Source organism: Anomalospiza imberbis, chromosome 10, assembly GCF_031753505.1.
Source record: "Anomalospiza imberbis isolate Cuckoo-Finch-1a 21T00152 chromosome 10, ASM3175350v1, whole genome shotgun sequence".
Classification (NCBI taxonomy): Eukaryota; Metazoa; Chordata; class Aves; order Passeriformes; family Viduidae; genus Anomalospiza; species Anomalospiza imberbis.
The window spans coordinates 21309044-21333624 of NC_089690.1; the positions used below are offsets into that span (position 1 = coordinate 21309044).

The window sequence follows — 24581 nt, forward strand, 5'->3', positions numbered from 1 at the left end:
CATCGGGATTTGCATTCCATTGCAGAATGGAGCCACCCCAAGGTGTCACCTCCCTTCAGAACATCAACATGTCTTGATTTTTGCATTTCCCTGACCCTGCACCCCTCTGTCTTCGATCTCTGTATCCCTTCATCCTCAGTCCTTGCACCCCTGTCCCCCTGGCTTCTCACAACCCTGTGAGGGGGTGGCTGGAGATGCCTGCTGGGCATCGGAGATGCCTCCGTGGCAGGGATGGGATCGCGGGATGGGGGTTGTTATTTAGGGGTTGGCCATGACACCCTCCGGGATGCTCCATCCACTCAGCCTTGGAGCATGTTCCAGCTTGGGAGCTCCCTCCCCATCGTCCCCAGACCCAGGGCCACCTGAAACCCTTCCTCCAAGACCCTTGGTGGGTGGGGACTGTGCAGGTGTCACGGTGGGGCAGCCCAGCTCCTGCTCTCGCAGCCAGGATCACCACCGGGGCTTTGCTGGGCTCAGCAGAAGTGGTCGGACCCGCGGAGCGAGCGCGGCGAATTCCTCATTCCTCTTCCCTGCGCTGTGCTGCCTGCCTGCCATCTTTGCATGCAAACAGTAAACAGGCTGTTATTATCCTGGATGCTTTGAATAACTGCGGCTATTTTTTCTCTTCCCAGTATTCTAAAAAGGCAAAAAATTCCCTGCGGTTTCTGAGTCAACTTTTTTTTTTCCTCGCTCTCTTTTCTTTCCTTCCCACCACCTCTATGACCTTGAAAAACCAGGCGGATGAGCTCCCTGGCTGTCTCTGCTCGCGCCCGCTCCCCGGCCGTGCTCCGGCTGCCGCTCCCGCTGCTCCCCGTGGCTGGCAACCACGGAATTCGGGGCTGAGCCTGCTGGTGGCGCAGCGCTGGCCAGTGCTGGGCAGGATCCGGCCTGCTGGGCATCCTGCTCATCTCCTCCCCTGCATGAGGAGCTAGGGATGCTCAAGGAGGCGTTAGGGATGCCAGAGGAGGATGGGGATGCTTGAGGAGCTGGGGATGCTGGAGGCACTGGGGATGCCAGTCACTGAAGTCACTGGGGATTCTGGAGGTGCTGGGGATTCTGGAGGTGCTGGGGATCCTTGTGATTCTGGGGATCACTGAGATGCTGGGGATGCTGGAGGTGGCCAGGGATGCTGAAGGCATTGGGGGGGCTCCAGTGGGTGCAGCTCACACGGACATTTGGGGCAGGGAAATGGGATGCTGCTTCCTCACTCTGCATCCCCAGGAGCTGGAAGGTGGATCCAGGGATGATGCGGGCAGATGGGAGCTGAGAGGGACACGAGAGCAGCCTGACCATCCAGCCCTTGCAGGCAGCAGGTATTCCCTGGATCCCTCCACAGGTCCCCTGACAGGTCTGAGACTCCTTCCTTCCCTTTTCTGCCTCCTCATCCTCCCTTCAAAAGCTTCCCTGGACCAGGGCCTTTGGCAGAGGGTGGCAGGGGCTAGACAGAGCATGGCATGGGATGGCATGGGAAAGGGAAAGGGAAAGGGAAAGGGAAAGGGAAAGGGAAAGGGAAAGGGAAAGGGAAAGGGAAAGGGAAAGGGAAAGGGAAAGGAAAGGAAAGGAAAGGAAAGGAAAGGAAAGGAAAGGAAAGGAAAGGAAAGGAAAGGAAAGGACTATCCTGCTAGATCTAATGGCGGAAGTTTTTTGGTTGCTTGCTGAGTTTGGCAGCAGCATGAAAATTTGAGAGGTTTTTGGCAGGTGCTGGCACACAGGGCTGGACTCAGCATGGAGTGAAGGGCAAGTCCCTGGGGTGATGGGCCACATCCCACCACAGGGTGCTGCAACATGCTCTGGAATAATATCTGGAGGGAACCAGGGATTAATTAACTGAATGGAGAAAAACTGTGGTCATTAGAAGCTCGTTTGGAAGCAAAGGGGCTTGGAAAGGGCACTTCCTCGGCTGGAGGGGGAAACGACATCCAGCTGCAGAAGATGGAGATGGCTGGAGCCATTCCCTTCCCTCCAGGAAGGGAAAGCCTTTAAAACCCACCAAGCTTAATTTTGCAGGTCTCCCTCTCCCAGTACAGAGTCATTGCACACTAATGCTGCTCGGGCCATTTCAAGTGAAACTTCAATTTCAAGTGTTTTCTCATACAGAAGTGCCTTGGGGTGTAAGGGGTTTGGTTTGTGGTGTTTTGTTGTTTTTTTTTTTTTTTTTTTTTTTTTGGTTTTTTTTTTTTCCTCTTTTTAATTAATAAAAACTTGTCTCCTTCCTTCCAGGAAAAATTGGATGTTTGGTTTCTCTGCCCACTGCAGGGGAAACATTTCATTGTGATTTTCCTTTCCTCTCCTCCTCCATTTGGAGCTGAAACTCTTCTGAATAAACAAGCATTTAAGAACCTGTGTTGGTTAAGGAAAGAGAAGGGGCCCATATCCCATTTTCCCAGAAAATCACAGAAATACTGAATTTTTAGGAAAACATGTGGCTTCAGGCCAAAGGAAAGTTTTAACTCCTGACACTTGAAATTGTATATGTACAAAGTTTCCTTGAAACATGGTGAGGGGGAGAACCACTTTCCTTGAATTTCCTAATTTTTCATTTGAGAAAGCTGGAGAATAAAAAAAAAATCCAAGTTTCAGGGAGAAAAACACAAACAGAGAAAGGCAGAATGTGAATTTTGGCCTTGATGGAAAATGACACAGGCTGGAAAATATTCCCACCCGCATTTTTACAGCCTTAAAGTACGATCCTGTTTTTTTTTTTCCCTCTTGCATATGGTCCAGCATGAAGTAACACTACCCAGCCTAGAGATCCCATGGCATGTCCCAGGAATTTGTAAGCAATGCTGTATTTGCCGAGTAAACAGGGGTCGGGACAGAGGGTAGGTCAGGGCCACGTGTGTCCTGAGCCACTGGAGAGCAGCTCCTGCCACTTTCAGGAAGGGAGGGCAAGCCCCCACCACCCTGACTGCCCATCCTGGAACTCCAGGCATGTCTTGGATCTACCAAAAGTTTAGGAGCGTGTTTCCAAGGCAACCAAAACATTATTTTTTCCAGCTGCCTCAAAAAAAAAAAAAAAGGTGGAATTAGAGAAAAAAAAATGGAACCATCAGAGGAAATTCTAAGAAAATGAAATCAGATGGAAAACTGGCAGGCTGGTCCCTCTCCCTGGCCCTCCCTGAGGAATGCTGGATACATACAAGCAAGGAAGATGCTCGTGGTTGTCTCTAAGCACACCAGGGCTGCCCTCACCAGCCGAGGCTATTCCTGAGCTGCTGCCCCATGCCCAGACCAGGAGCGGCTCCATCCTGGAATAGAGCCCCCATGGAGACATTACCCCATGGCAGCTATTCTGGGTTGTGTCCCTGCAGAGTCAAATGTGTCTCCAGCACCCGATGAGCCCTGTGGCCCAAACACAGCTCATCCTCCCAGAAGCCCAAATATTTTGGTCCTTGCTCCTTCCTCTTCTGTCCTTTTTTCTCCCCATCTCCCTCAGTTTTGTGTCTGTTTAATCAGCAGCCTTGCTTTCCTTCCCCATGTTCAGCTGGCTCCAAGGCTGAGCAGTGCCTGGAGCCATCATGGTTTGGGAATGCCCATAGATCAGTGGGGAGGAATGCTCAGCATTGCCCAGCGCCCAGCACAGGGCTCACCGGCAAATCAGGAAGACTGGATTGCAAATTCCAGGAGTTTTTTGCACTCTGCTCTCTTGTTTACAGCTGCTTGCAGGGTGTAATCCCTGCTGTCCTCCTCTTCTATGCCAGGCATTTGCTGGCAGTGATTCCCTGCCACAGAGCTGCATCCAGGAGAGGGTGAGGGAAGTTGGGCAGACAATGCAGGAAAATCCACTCCAGCTTTGCAAGGTCCAAAACAGCTGTAAGGGAGGAGAAAACCCATGGAAAAGAGGGAAATGTGCCACAGCTGCAGCAGAGCTCAGGGAGCCAGCTCATGGCTTTGTGGTCAGGGGAACAGGAGTGAATGGGAATGGACATCTCCCTTGAGACTGCTGCACCGTGAGTTGGCTTGGGAGGCTTGGAGAGAGTTTGGAGAAAGTGTCATTCTGTGGTGAAGCAAGACAGTCATCCCATCCCATCCCATCCCATCCCATCCCATCCCATCCCATCCCATCCCATCCCATCCCCCCCCTCAGCCTCCGCCTGCTTCCAGGCAGGAGAGCCAGTCCCAGCTCTTCCAAACCACATGCTCTTCATGCTCCACCAAACACCATCCCCACTCCCAGTGCCAAAGACCATCTCTACTCCATGGTCCATCTCCACTCCCAGTGCTCCCTGAAGGCTGGTGCCCTGCCAGGTGGGAGAACACTAAAAACAGCCTCCAAGCTGGTACATTTCCAGCTCCACAACCTCTCCTGGTTTCAGCACCAGGGATCCTCGGGGCTAGAACTAGGGATCCTTGGGATGACCACGGCACAAACACTTAGGGGTGGAATCCTGAGCATACAGGCTGTGGATCCTTCTGGCTGCCTACACACACACAGAGTCATGTGCTGCACAACCGAGGCACGGCTCTGCATGCCCCGACTGCCACTTCGCACTCACAGGCCAGGGAACAAAACCCTGGGATGACAAAGCAGGAGAATTCCAGGGTGAGCTCTACCACCATAAAACAGTCTGGAGAAGACAGAGCTGTGGGGTTACCCGACTGCAGCCTTCCAGTGTCTAAAGAGGCTCTGAGAGAGCTGAAAAGGGACTTTGAACAAAGGCATGGAGGGACAGGACAAGGAGGAATGGCTTCCTGCTGACAGAGGGCAGTGTTAGGTGGGATATTGGGAAAAAATTCTTCCCTTTGAGGGTGGTGAGGCCCTGGCACAGGCTGCCCAGAGAAGCTGTGGCTGCCCCAACCCTGGAAGTGTTCAAGGCCAGGTTGAATGGGGCTTGGAGCAACCTGGGACAGTGGAAGGTGTCCCTGCCCATGGCAGGGGGTGAAATGAGATGTGCTTTAAGATCCCTTTTTAACCCAAACCCCTCTGGGATTCAATGATTCCCTCCTGGAGACTGAATTTGCCAGGTAACCCCATGTGCTCCCCGCTTTCAGAGCGTGACTAGAAAGTGCTGGCTGGCTCCAACGTGCCGAGGCAAGCGCTGCCTCTTCCTGCAGGTTCTGCAACAAACTGCTGCTGCTTTGCTTTTGTGCAACACCTGGAGCCTTTCCAGAGGCTGGCAGGTAGGGAGATATGGGAGCCTGCGCTGGGAATGCTGCCGGGTCAGCCTGCGGTCCCGCACCGCGAGGTTCCTGGCACAGCGGGTTGGGAATGCTGCTGCACTCCCCCCCTCCCCAGGAGCAGAACCAAGGCAGATTTTGTGATACCTTCTTTTATTTTATCCTGTTCTCAGTTACCCGTGGGCTGGGGGAAACTCTCCTCTTGTATTCAGATTTTGTGCAAAAATTCCAAAAACTCTTTCAAAACTCCCCAACTTTCTCAGCCTCTCTACAATCTCGGGGCTTCACAGTCCTCCAAAATCTGTGGAATGAGCAGCATTTCCTGGTGTTGAAATGCTGATGTAACAGGGTGGTGAATCAGTGGGGATCTTTCAGCCTGAACCATTTTGTATTGCTGTTAGTGCTGAAGTTTTGCTATTTTAATCCACAAAGCCCCACACAGTCCAGCCGGAGTAAATGGTGAGTAACCCCGCTGTATCCAGTGTCAGACCTAGGAACTGGGGAGAACTGTACTAATGCAAAACTATTCTGGTCCGTGGGACCCTGCCCCAAACAGACTGGATGCCATGCAGTAATCCTAGCAGTGTGTAACATTGTAAAGTGTATAAATAGCCCTCGCCGGGTGTGTCAGAGGGGCAGGGGGAATTAGAGCAGCCGTGTTTGCCTTGGAAAGATGAGCTGAAAGCCAGCTATGGGCCTGGGGCTTAAATTCACACTCAGTTCTGGTTCCTGCCACATTACAGACACTAAAACAAGTTGGCTTTGCTTAATGCATTCAGCCTGCACTGCCTTTTCCAGGTCTTTAAGTAACACCCATCAAACTGGGGTGCTGGTCCCTAACTGCTGGTCTCCTTCCCTGCCAGCAGCTCACCCAGGATGGGTTTGGCTTCTCCAAAGTTAGAGCTGCCTGCTGCCTTGAACCCAACTCCTCAGCCAGCAGCATCCTCATGTTCCCCCAGCTTTTCCAAGAAAAAGCTGATGCAGCTGCAGATTGAGGGGCAGAGGCCACAGAGCCACCAAAACAAGGATGAACAAGTCCCCAGATGCCATGGCATGACGTGGGGAGATCCTTGGAAGTGACAGAGGAGACCATTACCCCCAGGTTATGGCAGCCTGGTCACCGAGGGCCAAGTCCTGCTTGGAGCCCAGCGTCCCCTTCCTCCAGGGTGAATGAACTCCAGCACTGCAGTTTGGAGTGGACACTATGTCCACATTCTTCAGCCCAGGGCCGGGAATTCAGCTCCTGTCCGGATGCCAGGGGCTTGCATTCCTCCCCGATGCTGCTCCCAAAGAATGCCAGCCCAGAGGGTGCCGGGGAGAGGGTGCCACTCGCTCCGGGGGGATGAGGGGAGACATGCTCAACCCGCAGAAAAGCCTTTCCCGAGCTGGCAGAGCTGGGCAGGGGTTAGCACATGTGTGCTGCCGTGTGTTTACTAAACACTGCTCCCGGCGAGAGGGAATGGCTGGAATTCACCTCCTCGCTCCCCACCAGACCCCAAGGACATGCAGGCGGACCAGGGGAATTCGCTCCTCCAGCCTGTTGCCATGGCTGCATATTTTAGAGACTCAAGCAATGAAAAGAAGAAAACCAAAACATTTCAATGGGAGGGAAGAAAAATAGGAGGGGGAAAAATGCAGAAGAGTAATGAGAAGGATGAGTGAGTCCAAGAAATGTATTAGATCATCCTTAGAAACTGGTGTCTGAGGAGTTCTCCGCAGCTCAGGCTGTTCCAATATTTACTGTGTGTTATTTAAACCATGACTCCTGGCACCAGTTGGGGCTCTGCAGCACCACGGCTGCTCAGGAACGTTGTTAAAAGCTGGTCCCGGGCTCCAGGAGAGGGGCTGGAAGCAAAAAATCCCTGCTGGCTGCAGAAGGCAGCATGCTCCAGATGAGCTGCTGGCAGGATGGCAGCAGGGCTGGATCCTGAGAGCAGGACCCAGTGTGGAGCTGGCAAACAGCAGCGTGGGATATCAACTCCTAAGTTATAGGATCAGAGCCTTGGAGAGGCTGAGCAAGGACAGGCAAGGGCTGGCTCCAGCATGAGAATGGAGCTGAGCCGAGCAGCAAGCCGAGCCTGAGCAAGGGTGAGATGCACACCTGCAGGCAGTGAGGTATCCTGGCTCCTCTGATCCTGGAGGGATTTGTTGCTTTCGGTGCACTGGGTATTTAAAGTCACTCTGTGGGCAGTTTTTTATGAGCAGGTTTTGGCACATGGATTGCTCCCTGTGCTTCGTGTCTGTGGCACTCTGGAAAAGCATCCCTTTCTCATGCAGAAGCAGTGTACAGCATCGGGAGCCTGGAGTTCCCACTCTGGCCAGGGTGATGCAAGTCTGGCTCATGTATCCCTGTGGTACCAATTGGAGTTCGCAGGGGAGCCACAGGCATGCCAGAATCCAGCTGGATTTAAAACCCTGCAATGATCCGGCACCTTTGGCTCCCATATCTCCTGGAAGAATCTGGATCTGCAGCAATGTTTATTCTCTCGTGGGATTCCCACTGTTAATTACACGGTATGGAACGATGGTGCCATGGTCTCTGCTCCATGACAGGAGTGCCAGCGCTGTCTGACCACATGCAAGAGCTGGTCTGGAGCTGGATGTGAACAGGAACTATCTCCCAAGGGATGAAATTAGAGAATCAGGTTAGGGTGGGAAGGGACCTTAAAGATCATCTATTTTCATCCCCTGTGATGGGCAGGGACACCTTCCACTAACCCAGGTTGCTCCAAGCCCCATTCAACCTGTCCTGGAACACCTCCAAGGATGGAATAGCCACAGCTTCTCTGGGCAACAAGTGCCATGGGCTCTCCACACTCCCAGGGAAGAATTTATTTCCAATATCCCATCTAACAATACCATCTGGCAGTGGGAAACCATTCCCTTTCGTCTTGCCACTCCAGGCCCTTGTCCAGGTCTCTCTACAGTTCTCCCAGATCCCCTTTAGCTCTAGAAGGTGCAGTGAGGTGATCCCAGTCCCTTCCCTTCCCTTTCCCTTCCCTTTCCCTCCCCCTCCCCTTTCCTTCCCCTTCCCCTTCCCCTTCCCCTTCCCCTTCCCCTTCCCCTTCCCCTTCCCCTTCCCCTTCCCCTTCCCCTTCCCCTTCCCCTTCCCCTTCCCCTTCCCCTTCCCCTTCCCCTTCCCCTTCCCTTCCCTTCCCTTCCCTTCCCTTCCCTTCCCTTCCCTTCCCTTCCCTTCCCTCTCCCGCGCCGACAGCGACACCTGGCGGCCCGCGCCGCCCCTGCACCCGCCCGGGGCCCGCAAAGCCTGGGGGCTGGAGCGTGTCCAGGGAAGGGAACGGAGCTGGGGAAGCGGCTGGAGCACCAGGAGTGGCTGAGGGAGCTGGGAAAGGGGCTCAGCCTGGAGAAAAGGAGGCTCAGGGGGGACCTTCTGGCTCTGCACAATTCCCTGAGAGGAGGGGACAGCCGGCGGGGATCGGGCTCTGCTCTCCGGGAACAGGGACAGGACAAGGAGGAAACAGCCTCGAGTTGTGCCAGGGGAAGCTTAGATTGGATATGAAGGGAAATTTCTTCATGGAAAGGGCTGTTCAGCCCTGGCACAGAGTCCCCACTCCTGGAGGGACTTAAAAGCCAGGTGGATGTGGCTTTTGGGGGCATGGGTCAGTGGAAGCCTTGGCTGTGCTGGGGGAACTCTTGGACTCTTTTGTCTTAGAGGGTTTTCTAACTTGAATGGGTCTAAGAGTCCATCTCTATATTGTATTTAGTCACCCATTCCACATGGCGGAGTGTGGCAGTAGTGTTTTCCAGCCAAGGACTTTTCTCCATGATTCATTTAGGAACATTTCTCCCTGGCTGGTTCCATTCTGCTCACAATAGAGTCTTTAATGGACAAAGCTTAGAAATGAGGGACAGGGGATCTGCTGCACCGTCCAGGAGGGATTATCTCACTGCATGGGCAGTGGCATGCAAATATCACCAATCTAAAAGCAATTTTGCAAGTGAAATACATGTCTATGCTGCTTGCACCCCATAAAAATGCCTGTGGATGGTTTTCCAAGACATACCTTTTGCTTTTCGTGGTGTTCAAGAGAGATTAAGCTGCAGAAAGTTCCTTTCCAGCTGACCTAACCCTCACCCTGTCCCACAAGGAGATGCCTCCATTAGGAAACGGGACAGAATTCATTGCTGTGACCCATCAGTGTCCAGCCCTGTCACCCACAGCTCAAGAAAATGCTGAAATAAGACCTATGGAAGTGGTTCGAGGTCAGACTTCCACTTCATAGGGAAAACCCAAGGAAATGCAGCTTATTTTACTCATGCAAGCCAAACAGCTGAGCACAGTGATCGCAAAGCAAGAAAATGCCCAAGGATTATTGCCACAGTGGAGAAAACATTTTAATCAGCTGCTGAAAATGTGTGAGGATCCTGCAGTCATCATCCAAACTAGGGCAAGACCTGGCCCATGCAAGTCCTTGCTTCCAGGATCCCTTCTCGCTTCCAGGATCCCTTCTTAGTGTCTCTGGGGCTTTAAGAGATTTCCTAGCACAGAAATGAACGTGGGAATGCTGCAGGTTTTACAGAAGCATTTAAAAATATTTTGGATTTTTTTTTTTTTTTTTTTTGAAAGTTTTAATTGAATTACAGGTATACAGGACTTCATGTGTTGGGAGCTGCTGGAGAGCAAATGGTCTGGCCAGGATTCTGAAATCACCCAGGAATGGTTGGATGGGAGCAGGACAGGTTGACTTTCCAAAGCCTTTTTCCTGACTCTTCCCACAATTTCAAAATGAAGATCTATGAAAACACACCAGCACTGAAAGAAAAGAATAGAGCCAAAGGCACAAAGCATTTTAATGAGGCAAAAACATCCTGCTAAGTCTTTTGGTTTATTGGTGTTGAGCCTGTTCCAAGCCCAAAGAAAAGGACTCAGAATCTATTAAAATAGTTGGCTTGTGGGATCTGCAATGTAAGCATGATTAAAATCCATCTATTTTTATCCATATGAGAATATATCAGCCAGAGGAATCTGTTTTTTTTCAGAAGTAGAATGTATTTGTCTTCAATAAAAGCATCCAGGTGAGCTCAGTGTGCAACAGCATTGCCCAGTGCTGGGAAGAGAGAAAGGTACTTGGGTCTGCAGCTTCCCAGCCCCTTTGTTGGCTGGTGCTGGTGACATTCCAAGAATTGTAATGTCATTTACATAGAAAATGGGAGACAAGAGTTAGATCTCTGCAACCTGAAGAAATTCAGGCTTGCTGCTGCCCAGAGCAATCTAAACCCTGAGAGGAGTGGGAGAGTCCTGCTCTTTCCTGCTTCCAGTTTTGATGGATCCAGAAGCTCCACAACCTCTTCTGTAGAGGGTGTGGGATTTGCTCAGTACTTCTTTCTGCTTCTCATTTATCCCAGTGAAAATGGGGATTTTAATACTTTCTCAGGGGGAAAGTCACATAAATATTTTCCACTTCCTGGGCAAATGCTCCAATTGTGCTTTTGTAAAAGAGGGATGGGACACAGTGACTCCTATGATTAATTATCTCCATTCCTGTATTGTGTGTGGGCTCTGAAAAACCATGGTAAACCATAAACCATCTCCAACTGCCAGAGCACAGGGAAACACTTGCATAAGTGACCTGTAAAACACAACCACATCAGTTTATAACTGCTGCTCTGTTGGCTTCCCAAGGGAAAAGGGGAAGCCATGGAGAAGACTGAGCTCTCTGAGGATGGGTGCTGTGTTTGGAGTCATGTGCTGAACTACAATGAAAGGTCTGTTGTTTGAGCAGAGATATAATAAAACCCCTGGAGACGAATTTTGAAGGCTCATTTGCACTGAAAAGCCAACAAAAAACCAAGTAGGAGTAGGTTCAGGTGCCTGCTTTCCTTCTCTTCTCCTCCGACAGATACTCAATTTTCCCTCAGTTTTTCCATTGAAAATGGTTTGATTTGTAATTTTCTGTCCTGATACCAACTCTCGCCTGAGCATCAAGCTCTGATTGAGTGCAGAACAAACTGTAACAGCATTATAAGCCTTGTTGTGCAACATCCATGGCACCAAATCCTGGCATCCACTGGCAAGGGAAATGCTTCCAATGACACACAAACATCAGCCAGCAACCCCCGGGTGTCCTGGGGAGGGAAGAGGTGACACAGCCAGCCCCCAGACACAAACAATTTATTTCATATTTAGCAATATCATGGCATGCACACTCCCCTTATAAGGCAAACACAGGAATGGCATGTGCCTTCCCAACCACATGCTGAAACCGTATTCCGAGGCTCTGCTCTCCCCCAGCCTCCCTTGCTTAATGCCACAGCAGCTCCAGCCAGCTTCATGTTCCCAGGATGTTTTTTCCATTAAATGCTACATTTCCAGGAACTTGTACACACATTTCCCTCTGCTGCTGTGTGACTTTTCCTCTCTGTGTATCGCAGCCCAAGCAGTCCGACTGCAGCAATGGCGCAGACAGCCCTTCCTTCTCCAGGGCAGCTTTATGGACCTGTGTGCACAATTAGGAAATAAATAAAGGAAAAATAGAAATCTGGTGCAAAGGGGAGCAGGTTGGAAGTCTGAAGGCTTTTATCTTTGCTTCAGTGCTATTCAAGTAACAGGGGACACTGGTCTTCCCTGTGCCCCCTGTTTATAGTTGATGTAACAGAACAAAAAGAGTTTGTCGGAAGGTCTGTACATTTTAAACTTTGAAATTTCAGCTCTTCCCTCCCCTGGAAGACTCCACGGGTCAGTGCTGATTTGAGTGAAGCCATCTGTCTATTTATATTACTCAATATGTTGCCCATTCCCTCATTCTCAGTTCTCCTTGTGCTTTCGGAAAAGGCATGGCAAATTCAGAGATGTGGGAGAAAATGAGCAGCAAGCCACCAGTTTGTTCCACCCTGATGAGTGAGGAGAACTGGAAATCCTGGGGCACCATGCTCTGTGAAAGACAGAAGCGGGAAACCCCTCAGGAAAAGGCAGGTAGTGAAGCAGAGCAAATGAATGGGTTTATCCCTACTAAGAGGTGTATGGATGCATCCTTGCCCATGGAAAGGGGCAAATAAATACTAAATCAAGGGGAATACTAAATAATAAACAAGTCAATCAATACTAAATAGCTTAGGAAGCCTGCTGCTTGCACAAGCTCAGCTGTGCCATCTTTTCCTAGCATTCCTAAATCTGAAGCCCCTCTTGCCCATTTCTAATGCTCATCCATGAGCAAAGCCAAAGCTCCAGAGCATTTCTGCAGAGAAGCCTTGCAGGCAGAGGTCCTTGAGCAAATGATGAGCTGAAGATTCCTGGGCCACGGAACCAAGGTGCAGTTGTGTTGGAAGCCATCCAAACACTGAGGTCACCTGGTACTCGTAAAGGAGAGAAGCTGTTTGAAAGGAAGAATGTTGGAAGACTGATTGGAAGAGGCAGCAGGACTTCATTCCTGTGTCTGTGTGAAGGGGCCAGCTCTCCTCCCCAGGGAATGCTGCACAGTCACTTACAATCATAAAGAGGAGGTGGGAAAAGCCACCCCCTATGGCAGCAGCGTGTGCGAGCGAGTCTGGACAGGGAGCAGTCATTCCCAAAGCCCTGTCTCCCATCTTCCAGCACCAACGTAAATGTCCCTATATCATGTGTCTTCCATGAGGACCTCATGTATCAAATTCCTATCAGTGCCACTAATTGTCAGCTATTTGCTTTTACAGATTTGTTTTACATCCAGAAATGAATCCCATCTCTTCCGTGCCTCTTGGGACGCGGCGGTGGTAAATGCTGATACAATCAGGCTGGGAGCACATGCAGTGAGGCATCCCAGTGTCTATCCAAGCAAAACTTTTCCATGTGAGTGCTGCGAGTTCACAGCTATTGCTAGCAGCTTGCCACGGACAGACTTTGTGTATCCTCTTGCAATATAATCTTCCCCAGAATGGTTTTGAAAGACTGTGAACTTGATCCTGCCAAAAATAGTCTGTGCAGCCAAAAAAAATCAACACAAGATCTTCAGTATTTGAGCTGGCCTGTGAATTGCATTTTTCACCTTTTTCCAATGAGATGTTTCTGGACATCCATGAAACCTTCATTTGCCTTCTAATACCCCCAATTATCCTTGCAGCTTGCATTTTAATTACAACATCAGAGCCCAGCAAGCAATTGGCTTCATGGGCAAGGGGGGCCCAGCCAGGCCTGCAGCCCATGAGCGGCCGTGCACAGGCTGGCAGCTGCAGCCCAAGAATGTGTTTATTTGTGTTTGGTTTATGTGGTTTTGGTGACCTTTTGTTAAATGAGCCAGTGGCTTCCAGGAGGCAAAGTTACATAGTCACTGAAAAGAAATGCAGGGAAATAACCCCACACGGGCCCTTCTGCTAAACGTCACATTTGTGCTGAATATTGTGTCCTTATGCCCAAGGCAGGGGTGGCTGAGGTTAAGGTTAAAGTCATGTTTGTTATCCATGGTGGCTGCATGAGTATTGTCCCTTTGGTCCTCATGAAGAAGGACAGGTCAGAAATCAGTTTAGGGAAAATGGGGCACAGTGGAAAATGAAAAATTGACCCCCATGTTGGGGTTCTTGTGGGTCCTACCACCATTACAGGCTGTTACAGCTGAGGAGTGCTCGTGTTTTTCTGTCTCTTCTTCTGACTCTTCGACAAACTCATGGATAAAAAGAGCTGTTTGTCTCCTGCCTGGTGCACACCACGTTTTCAACCTTGCTGGGCTCATCCAGCCTCCAGAGAGCAGCAGCAATTTCTGCTGTTCCTTCATGCTCATTGTGAGTGAAGCAAGGATCCCTCCAAGTGATAAATCCATGCCAACTCTCGGTTGGCTTTCTCAGTGCCTTCCCACATAAGCTGCCTGCTAATGCCACCAGAAAAGGGCATCAAAATTTTGCTTGGTCTCTGGCTGGTGAGCCTCAGTCTTGGTTTTGATCACATCAGATACCACACGTTGTCTGTCTGTCCGCGAGTCCCTAAGTGAGGTGCATCAGAAACCACACGGAGTCTGGGATTTAGGCTACATCTGCAGGGCAAATAAACACAGATGCCCAGGCGCCGGCTTTCCAGGCTGAGGAAATGGCCTGTGGAGAAGCTGTGGTGTGGAGGGCTCTCTCAGCAACCAGCACTCTGCAGCCTGGGCCACATCCCCCAACTACAGGCCTGCATGTAATTTCCAGCTCCATCCCAGTTTGGTATTTTATATTTTTATACTTCACACTGTTTAAGTAAGTGATGGATATTGTGGGGAGGAGTGCGTGCAATTTCTCCTTTTTCACCTCAGTGATTAGAAGAACAGAACTTCCTACACACTTTCCACTCTTATGATTATGAGCTGAAAGACTCAGTGATTAAACCCTGCTGTGGCCAATTAGCCTGCAGTGTCCTCCTGTCACGGTGTCCCACAGGAGAAAATTCCTCCCGGCAGGTCAGGAGGGAGCGTAGAACTTAAAGACATTAAGGGATTTAATGGTCATAAGCGAATATTGTGATGCTTCTTCTGAAAATCTCAACCAAGCAGGCAGCTCTCAGCGACGGACTTGCTAAAAGCAAAGCTGTCACTGCTCTGGGGATTCCAGAGGAGCTGGAGAGCAGCCAGGTGTGACAGCAGGTAGGAAGGTGACAATGCAGGTGGCTCTTCAGCCAGACAAGTGAGGAACGAGATGTATTTAGGTCAGCAGCCAGCTCAGAAAAACAAAACCCCCTTCCTAAGCCAATTGGAACAAAGGCTTTGTGTTTCAGGGGAAAGGTGGACACCTTGAAAAAGGGTTTTGCACCAAACTGCCACAGAAATCCTTACTTTTGAAATACTGCACAGCAGAGGATTTTGGGAAAAGGTCAGGAATGTTTGTAGAGGAGATTCAAAGCCTCACACTGGAATTTAATGTTGTTTGCATCGTTGGACTTGATTATTATTGCATTCTTTTAAAATATATCAGCTGTCAAGCAGCTCTGCTGCTGGCATTCCATACTGTAACAGAACAGGCGATGTGTTTACAGTTTGGATTTTACTTCAGGATCATTACAGGCAGCAATGGTTTGGCTGGAGCTGAAATCCCCATCCTCTGTGGGCCAAAGGCTCTTTGTTACAGTGAAATGAAATGCTGCTGCTTATTAGCTCTGAAAGGACCATAAGATAAAAAAGCAGATTAAAACATTAAATATAACATCAGTATGTTTTATATATTTATAAACAGTGCATTTTAAAAAACCTGAATTTTTTGTTTTAAAAAAATTACCAAAAAAGGAAATTCTCTTAAACACTGGTATTCCAGCAGTATTTCCAATTGGGAAAGCTTCTGAGCAGTGTGTTGGGTTTTGGGTAGTGGGGGAGCTACAGGAGTGGCTTCTTTGAGAAGCTGCCAGAAGCTTCCCCTGTGTCTGATGGAGCTGATGCTGGCTGGCTCCAAAACAGACTTCTCATTATCCTACCAATCATGTTATAAATTCCATACATTTCCTCAGACTTTCCTCTTGTTTTGCCCATGACAGTAATTGCTGAGTGGTCTCTTCCTGTTTTTATCTCAGCTTAGGAGCATTATATTTTCTCTCCCCTGTCCAGCTGATGGAGCAGCTTTGGTGGGCTCCAGGTGTCCCACAGTCTGTCACTCTGGGACTATCGTTTTGGGGGATATTTTGGCAGAGCATTTCCAGTTTTGGCCGTGACCCCCTGGCCCATCCTGGATGGATGGATGGATGGCTGGAAGGGTTTGGGGATGGAGGCAACCACAGCTAAGCAGAAGTGTGGGGATGTGCAGGGTCTCGGGTGAGCACGAGGTGATTCAGTGGGTGACCTCCAGGATGGGGTCAGATGCCATAAAGGACCTGGCCAAAGCTTTGGAGATGCTGGTCAGCAGTGGCTGGACATTAGCCCAGGTGTGCCCATGTGGGCAAGAGGCCAGTGGGTCCAGCAGGACCAGGGCAGCGACTGGGCACTGTGAGGCCCCTCCAGTGCTGCGTCCAGTTCGGGCCCTCACAAGGAGGAGGACATTGAGGGGTTGGAGCATGTGCAGAGAAGGAAATGGAGATGGGGAAGGGACTGGAGCACCAGGAGTGGCTGAGGGAGCTGGGAAAGGGGCTCAGCCTGGAGAAAAGGAAGCTCGGGGGGAACCTTCTGGCTCTGCACAACTCCTGACTGGAGGGGACAGCCAGGATGGGGTCGGGCTCTGCTCCCAGGGAACAGGGACAGGAGGAGAGGGAACGGCCTCAGGCTGGGCCGGGGAGGCTCATACTGGACATCATGGAGAGGGCGGCCAGGTGTTAGAAGGGGCTGCCCAAGGAGGTTTGGAGTCTCCATAACTGGGGGTGCCCAAGGAAGGCCTGGACGGGGGCCTCATTGCTCTGGGCTGGGTGACAAGGCGGGGACCGGTCACAGGTTGGACCCAATGGTCTTCGAAGTCTTCTCCGACCTCAGCGATTTTGTCATTGTGTGACCGGCACTACGCAGGGACCGGGGATGCTCTCCCTCCTCCTCTTCCTCCCGGCGCCGGGCGGGATGCGGGAAGAGGCGGGAAGAGCCGTGAGGGGGATCCCGCCCCTCCCGGCCGCGCCGAGGGGCCGCCCGCGGCGGCGGGAGCGGCGCGTGCGCGGGGCGGGGCCTGGCGGCGGCCGCGCCGTGCGAGGCTCCGGCGGGGCGGGGGGTCCCGCCCGCTTCCCCCCGGCCCTGCGTCCGTCCCTCCGTCCCCGCGGAGCGATGGTGCCGCGGCGCCGGGAGCCCGGCGGGGGGCGGCGGGGCCGGCCCCGTGAGGCGGCGGGGGAGGCGGGCGCGGGGCCGCGGCGGGGCCGGCGGGTGCGGGGCCCGCGCCGCCATCTCCTCCGCCTCCTGCCGCCGCCGCTGCTGCTGCTGCTGCTGGTGCTGCCCGGCGGCGTCCAGGGCCAGCCCGGCCCCGGCCCGCCTGCCCCGGACTGGCCCCCCAGCGGCCCCGGGCCCAGCCTCAGCATCTACCTGAGCGAGGAGGAGGTGCGGCAGCTGATCGGTGAGTGCGCCCGGGGGCGACACGCGGCCCGGCGGCGGTGCGGGGCTGGGGTGGGGGGTGTCCGGCCGCTCAGGAGGGGCCATGGGGAGTTCTCTGGGCTGGGGTGGAAGTTTGGGGGCTGGAAAAGGATGGGGCGCTGTGGGACTGGACGGGGAGTGATGGGCGTTAGCAGGACCGGAGGTGGCTGTGGGGGTCCAGGAGGGAATTGGGGTGTCTATGGGAATGTTGGGAGGGAAGCAGATCTCGGATGCTGGAGAGAGTGGAGAGGCTGTGAGTGGGGATGAAGGACCTCCAGCTCCTGGGAGGATGGGGGTCTGTGGGTCTGGGATGGGAATGGGTGAATCCAGAGATGTGTGTGGGTTCTGTGGGAGTGGCTGCGAACGGGGATGAAGGACCTGGGGCTCGGGAGGCTGGGGGCTGAGGCACTGGGGTGGGGATGGTGGGTGTCAGCAGGACCAGGGGTTTGCTGTGGGGTCCAGGAGACGGGGATGTCTGTGAGACTCCTGCAAGGGACACAGATTTGGGGGTGCAGAGGAGGATGGAAAGGGTCGTGAGCGCAGATGAAAGACCTGGAGCTCAGGAGAGGATGGAGAACTATGGGACTGGGGTGGGGATGGGTGATCCCAGGGATCTGTGGGTTTTGTAGGAGTGAGGTCATGGTGAGAATAGACGAGTCAAAGGGGTCTCTGTGCTGCTTTGTGCGTATGTGGTTAGGGGAAGAAAAGGCTTCACTCTTATGGAGGGGCTCCCCAGATTGGAGCAACCGGGGATGGTGTCCTTTGGGAGCAGGGTAAGCCCTAGAAGAGGTGAGCTCAGGCCCATGACTTAATTAGCCAGGCAAGCGACATGCAGAGGGCAGAGAGGAGACCTGGCAATAATTGGGTGTGTGTGTGAAAGGAATCTTAATTTCTAGGCAGGCTGACAATTGCTGTGCAAGGACTTGGAGGCAGTTCCTGAAGTCCCCCATCTGGCCCGCTGTGGAAGGCTTTCACAGGAGTTCTGTGCTTGGAGAGTCTGACTTAAACAAAGATTTGTTTTCTGTAGGCTTTGGCTTGCATAGGCTCTTGTTTAGAGTTGGTGGCTGGAGTCTCAAAACAAATCTGTTGGTGTCCCCAGTGATTTGTTTTTCCCAACTGCCCTGTACCTCTGCAAGCTGGAAAACTGGCAGTGCAAGACTTTATTTGGATCAAATGGACAAAATTAAAATATCTCCAGTTAATTGGCGCTCTGTGAGCACACAGCTGACCCAAGTCAGGGGATCTGGGGACTGAAGAACACTGTAAACATTTTTCCCTCATGGTTTGCCCTGGTGATCAGTGTCCTGCTGTTGTCATTTGTACGTGACACGTGGTTACTGCCAGATACTCTGGTTCAGATAGAGGGTGAAAATGTCTGGCTTTCTGGTGAGCTGGTATTCTAAATAAGTAGTTAATCTTGGGAGTACTGAATGGTAAGGTTTGAGCTCTCCCCTGTCTAGTGCCTGAAATCTCTGTTAGTTGGTTTTGTTCAGGCTTCCGTGGCCCACTGGCATAATTATTCATCATGAAGTAGCAACTGAGGAGGCAAGATGTGCTGTTGCTATTTTTTAAGCTAGATTTCTTCCTCTAGCCTCCCTTATGTGTGTCTATTGCTGCATGGCTGAAGGCACTTACTACTCAGCTGTCTGTAGCTGGTTTATATCACTTTTAGTATCTGACATGAATGATCTGTTCTGCCTCTGTGACCCCAGAGACCTGCATAAATTGCAATCTAATGTGGAGGTAAACTGGGACTTCCTTCAGTTAGTGGGGTTCAGATCACTGGACATCTGTTGCAAACTAAACTTCCATGATCTAAATTATGCTGTTGGCATGAGCAGATTTAATTTTAAGGGTATCTCTACACATGCTCTTGGCTGTAGGTGAGGTGTAGTTTAGGGAGGCATTTAGACACAGGCCAATTTATCAATAACTTCATGTATTCCTCTGGCGGAAGAAAATCCAGAGGGACAGACAGTTTTGTTGCAGGTGTTCATGATCCTGAAAACAAACCCAGCTTTTCATATGTTCCATTTTGTAGTATCTGATTGGGGTTTATACAATCAAGTTCATGGTTTAAGGCCTCGTACTGATGTGTGAACTTGCAAAGAGCAGGGGGGGTTCACCTTCTGGAACTTCCTGAGAAAAGCCGTGGGTCAGCAGATGCTGGGGTAGTCACGGGGGATAGGAAAATGAGGTTGCTTGTGAAGTGTTAAGTTCAGTGAAGCTGCTAATAGAAACTGGATTCTTTCACCTTTTGTCTCTAAACAATCTCGTCCCTGCTATGTGGTGTTTGTCTTGCTGTGGCTGAACAGAAACTCTCAGATTTTCTGCTCATAAACCCAAATGTTACATGGGATTACTACAGTTACTACAGCCCATGCTGTTTTCATGCTTCTAAATATCACCCCAATACATATTTAGGTGACAGATTCGATTAGGAATAAACGTAAGCACACATGTGGTTGCTGAATCAGTCACAGACAGCGATGCAGAGCGGGAGCATCCCCGGGGTCTGGTGGAAACTCTGGCCATATCCCCACGTGGTCTCTCCATCAGCCAGGCTGACACGGTTCAATGGAGTGTCTGGTGCTGCTGCTTTCTCCAAACCCGGAGTTCTGTGTCTTGCAGATCCATGGTTGAGTTTTAATCAGGTTGTGGCTCTTGTAAGTGAAATAGGAACTTGTTGCAGATTATTTGTGGCTGCTGTTCTTTGTGGCGTGGAGGAAGGACAGATACGGTGATTTACAGTGAAAACTGCCTGCTCCTTTCCTGTGTGCTCACGCCAGATTTCCACCGTCGGGCTCTGGAATTCTGACCATGTGTCTGCCTTAGGAGGAATTGTTTTGTAGTCTTCAGGACTTTATGTAGAAGAAAACTAGAGGAAACTGGCTCGTCTTGTTGTGTGAGGTGGATTTTTATTTCGAAACACTGCGGAGTTCTCAGGGTCTGAAAGTAGGACTTGCTATATGGCAGGCATATGGTGTCTCTGTCAGAAATATCTCTTGCCATTCCCATGGAAAATATTCCCAGCCATCCAGACGACAAGCCTTTGGGAAAAATAATCTGTGGTTTTCACATAGCTGAATGTGTCAGATTCCATTTACACCAGACAGGATTCGGCACTAGAGGGGATGGAGCAGGAAGGAGTTAGCTGAGGGGACTTGGCTGAGATGACCCCAGCGATGGCAGCAGGAGGCAGAGGTGTCAGAGTGAGAGCAGTGATGAGGTACAGGATGAGGGGGAGTTGGGGAGGAGGAAGGAAAGTGCTGCTTTTTAGGGAAAGACATCCAGAGCACCACAACCATTTTAGGGGTGTCTGTGAACTCTCTTGGCACCATCATCTGTAGCTTTTTAGAGCTGGTTCATCTGGAGAACCTTTTTTTTGGGCCTGTGCTTAGACCTGAAGAAAGTTTTGTTAGTCTTACATAGTGACTGAACAGGTGTGAGAACACCACCTGATCCTATCCCTTTTTCCAGTGACCGCTCTGTGGTGCTGAATGTGCAGGTGGTGTGAAGCTAGTGATGAGTTACTCAGTAGGAGGTCTCTATTTGATTTAGTGACTTTCATTCCAGTTTTCCCATGAAGTCAGAATGTGGTGTTTGCCTCCTGTTGAAATGCTCCATTGTTCTGCTTTTCACAGGATCCTGGGATGTGAAGGCTGGTATATCCCTGTTTTGCAGGTACCAATCTAAGGTTTAGACAATAAGGTAGAAAATACTCATTATTATAATATTCGATAGCTCGCTTTATTAATTAAGGATTGGATCTAGTCTGTTTCAGAACACGATGTTATTTGGCAGTTTGTGCATTCCTGGTTCATCTCTTAGACCGTGATTGTGAGTTCCCAGCAGTTCTGAGCTCTGCTTCACAGGTTCTACCCTCTGATTCTGAGGATCAGAATCAATAGCTGCCTGTGAAAACTTGGCTTAAGCAGCTCTCCTGGCATTGCATGCTGTTCCTTTGCAGCATTCATGGCAGCAGTAAGGTGCTTAAGCAGTGAGGACAACCCTTTCTGTCCCTGCAGGGTTTTTTTTTGGAGACTGCGTTCCTTTCAGCTGTGAAATTGATCTTGTGGATAGCCCTCCTGTCACATGGCTCTGGGTCTTTTTAGGAGTCTGGTCTGGATGTTAACTGAGACTTTAGTCCCATGGGGGGAAAATACCACCACATTATTGTGTAACTAAGGGCTATCATAATGCATATACATGGGGGGCTAAATTAGAATTGCAGGGGATTTTTAAAGTCAGAAGTCCTACAGTGTTTACATTGAGTCTCCAAATTTAGTGTTCTCTGACCTAGTTTATTCTGAGCAATCACTGAATGCTGTCTGTTGTTAGTTTTATATTTGCACTCACTCAATTACAGAGTTAAATTAATTTCACTTATGTGACTTGCACTTACGTGTTCTAGAATTTCATTAAAAGCCATTGTGCAGTTTACTAAAATGAGTTGTCTGGCTGCAAGATGCAACATCGATGCAAAATCTATTACAGCCGAGGGTTGTTTGTTTGGTTTTTAAATTGAGATGGTGACTCACAGGGTGGTTGAGGTTGGCAGGGACCTCTGGAGGTCATCTGGTCCCACTCCTTGCTCAAGCTGGGCCACCCAGAGCTGCTTGTCCAGCACCACATCCAGGAGCTTTTGAACATCTCAGAGGATGGAGACTTCACCACTTCTGTGGGCAGCCTATGCCAGTGCTCAGTCACCCTCACTGTATGAGTTTTTCTTGCTGTTCAGGCAGACCCTCCTGTGTTTCAGTTTGTGCTTGATTTTTGGATCTTCTCACTGGGCAGTGGTGGGAAGAACCTGCTTCCATCCTCTCTGCACACACCTTTGAATATTTATATACATTGATGAGATCCCCCTGAGCCAGCTCTCCTCCAGGCTGAACAGCTCCAGCTTTCTCAGTGTCTTCTCCTGGAAGAGGTGTTACAGTTCCTTTAATTTTCTTTGAGGTCCTTCACTGAACCCTCTCTTGTAGCTCTGTGGCTCTTCTCTTGGGAAGCCCAGTGCTCCAGGTGTGCCTTCACCAGGGCTGAGTATAGTCCTGGGAAATTACAGGCCAAATGCAATTTTGTATGTTAGAAGTGGAGTCTAAGCATCATCTTATTGCAGCAGATGATGTTAATTGTCTTCATTTTATACTATGAAACATCTTTGTTGATGTCATTGTTTTGGGGAGTTGGCCACAGACAGGAGTTCCCATCAAAAGTGATTTATGGTACTTGCACAGCATCTATAGTGGCTGGAAATCCTCTTGTTCCTTTGTTGCCTGATTGTTATGAAAGGGAGCTGAAAGTATGTATTTGTGATTCTTGAAAAGCTTCAGGGCCTTGTTAAAATGCCACTCAGCCTGCCTTGAACAGTATCACAGCCTGGAGCACCACCAGGCAGCCAGTGTTGTGCTCTGAGTGAGGGTTGTTAGCAGCACCCAAGATCATTTTCCATGGGAGTTGAGGAACTCACAGGTACTGGAAAAAATGCAGCAAAGAGCCTCTGAGGTTGCAGGAGGTTGAAGGAGGTGTCCCCCAAGGAGCAGACATTTGAGTACCCCAAGGTATAGAAGCAGATGTGTGTGTGGTACATGAGTTACAGTTCAAGGTCAGGTTCTCTTGTATACGTGTTGTGAAATCTTCATTTCATAGCTTTTGAAGTGCTTGGCTCTGAAGAACAGAAGATTTTTGCAGGCTGTACTTTTGCAGTGTTCACATGCCTGTCTTTGCACGAGTACAACATCTCACTTCATGGCACCTGTAGAAAGGGAAAATTGACATAGGTGCACACCTGGATGGAAAGTCTACTTCTAATCCTGACAGACACCACACACTGAAACAAAACTGAACTGCTGAAAATGTTCTGATACATCCAGTGAAGTGCAAGTGCTCTTTTTAGGATAATAGATCTGTTGCCTTGCTCTGTAAAGCCCTTTAGCCCACTGACAGTCTGGGATGGGTGCACAGTAGCTGGTGGGTTTGGGATTGTGGGTGGGTGTTACCCAGCCAGCTCTGGAGCTGTGGGGCTGGGGACAGGCAGATGTTCAGGGCTGTGCAGCAGCAGCAGCAGGTCATGACAAGTTCTCTGCAGCAGCCTGTGTTCCTTCTGGAGCCTCCCATTGTGGCTGGGTGTCTGTCTGTCTGATTAACCCGTGTTCCTTCTGGAGCCTCCCATTGTGGCTGGGTGTCTGTCTGTCTGATTAACCCATGTTCATTCTGGAGCCTCCCATTGTGCCTGGGTGTCTGTCTGTCTGATTAACCCGTGTTCATTCTGGAGCCTCCCATTGTGCATGGGTGTCTGTCTGTCTGATTAACCCGTGTTCCTTCTGGAGCCTCCCAATGTGCCTGGGTGTCTGTCTGTCTGATTAACCCGTGTGCATTCTGGAGCCTCCCATTGTGGCTGGGTGTCTGTCTGTCTGATTAACCCGTGTTCCTTCTGGAGCCTCCAATTGTGGCTGGGTGTCTGTCTGTCTGATTAACCCGTGTTCCTTCTGGAGCCTCCCATTGTGGCTGGGTGTCTGTCTGTCTGATTAACCCGTGTTCCTTCTGGAGCCTCCCATTGTGCCTGGGTGGGTGTCTGTTGATCTGATTGACCCAGTGCCATGGTTCACATCCATATTGAGGCTTCTGAGAACGAGCTGCAGCTGGGGCTCCTGTCCCTTTCCATTCTGTTACCTCCCCTTTAGCTTGCACAGTTCTAATAACAGTGTGTGGCTATTTCTTTGGAGATGTGTGAAATCATACAATCCACTGCAATATTGGTAATGCTTGCAAACCTGCAGAAGAATAAGCTTCTAGAAGCTTGAAATAGCCAGGAAGGCCTCTTAGAGGAGGCAGCCTCTGGCCTGGATTAGGATTGCTTTGAAACCATATTCTGTGATGCCACTAAGGTGAAAATCTGTGAAATAAACTTTAGTCCTTGTGTGTGTTGATCTGCTCAGCATTGCTGAGGTGGGTGGTTGATTTCTGAATCCTGCTTTACCACATCAGCTGATGTGTTGGGATTTACAGTGCTGGGGGCTCTGTCTCAATCCTGCCTGGAGAAGGCTCTTTCCTTCTGTAAATTGGTGTTCAGGATGGACTGTAAGGGCAGAGTGTGGCTGGACTGCCTTGTGCAGCTCTGTCTGTGCTCAGGACTGGGAGGAAACAGCCATTTCAGCTTCCCAGAGGCCAAGGTCTGCTAGTGATAAATGTTTGTGGCTCTTGTAACATTTGTTGTCAGGGACTTGGAAGAAACCTGACCTCTTGAAAGCTGTCCTGGTGGTGGTGAGGGGAAAAATTCCCGAAGCTGCATTCCTCACTCCTGTGACTTTACACCTGCATTCTGTTTGGCAGCATCCTATTTATCACTGCTGATTGTTTGGTCTCTTTCTCCCTCCAGTGCACAGACAGAATGGAAACGAAAGAGAGGAAATGGAGGCACAGCTCTCTGCATGCATGAGAAAAGCCAGCAAGAAAGGCTCAGGATACTGAGAGGAAGGAGGGGACCGAAACTGCTCCTAAACACCACCTGTGCAGAGGGAAATAAAGGAGATAGGGATC

The 24581-nt window shown here is 50.4% G+C and overlaps 1 protein-coding gene across 1 annotated transcript in view; it reads left to right on the plus strand.

Moving 5' to 3' along the window:
- Positions 1-16529: 16529 nt before the first annotated feature.
- RYK (receptor like tyrosine kinase) overlaps positions 16530-24581 on the plus strand; it is a 55916-nt gene continuing 47864 nt past the window's right edge. The window contains exon 1 of the mRNA XM_068201156.1: positions 16530-17025. Within this exon, the coding sequence (XP_068057257.1) occupies positions 16545-17025 (481 nt within the window). The 5' untranslated portion in view covers positions 16530-16544. The remainder of the gene's footprint in view (positions 17026-24581) is intronic.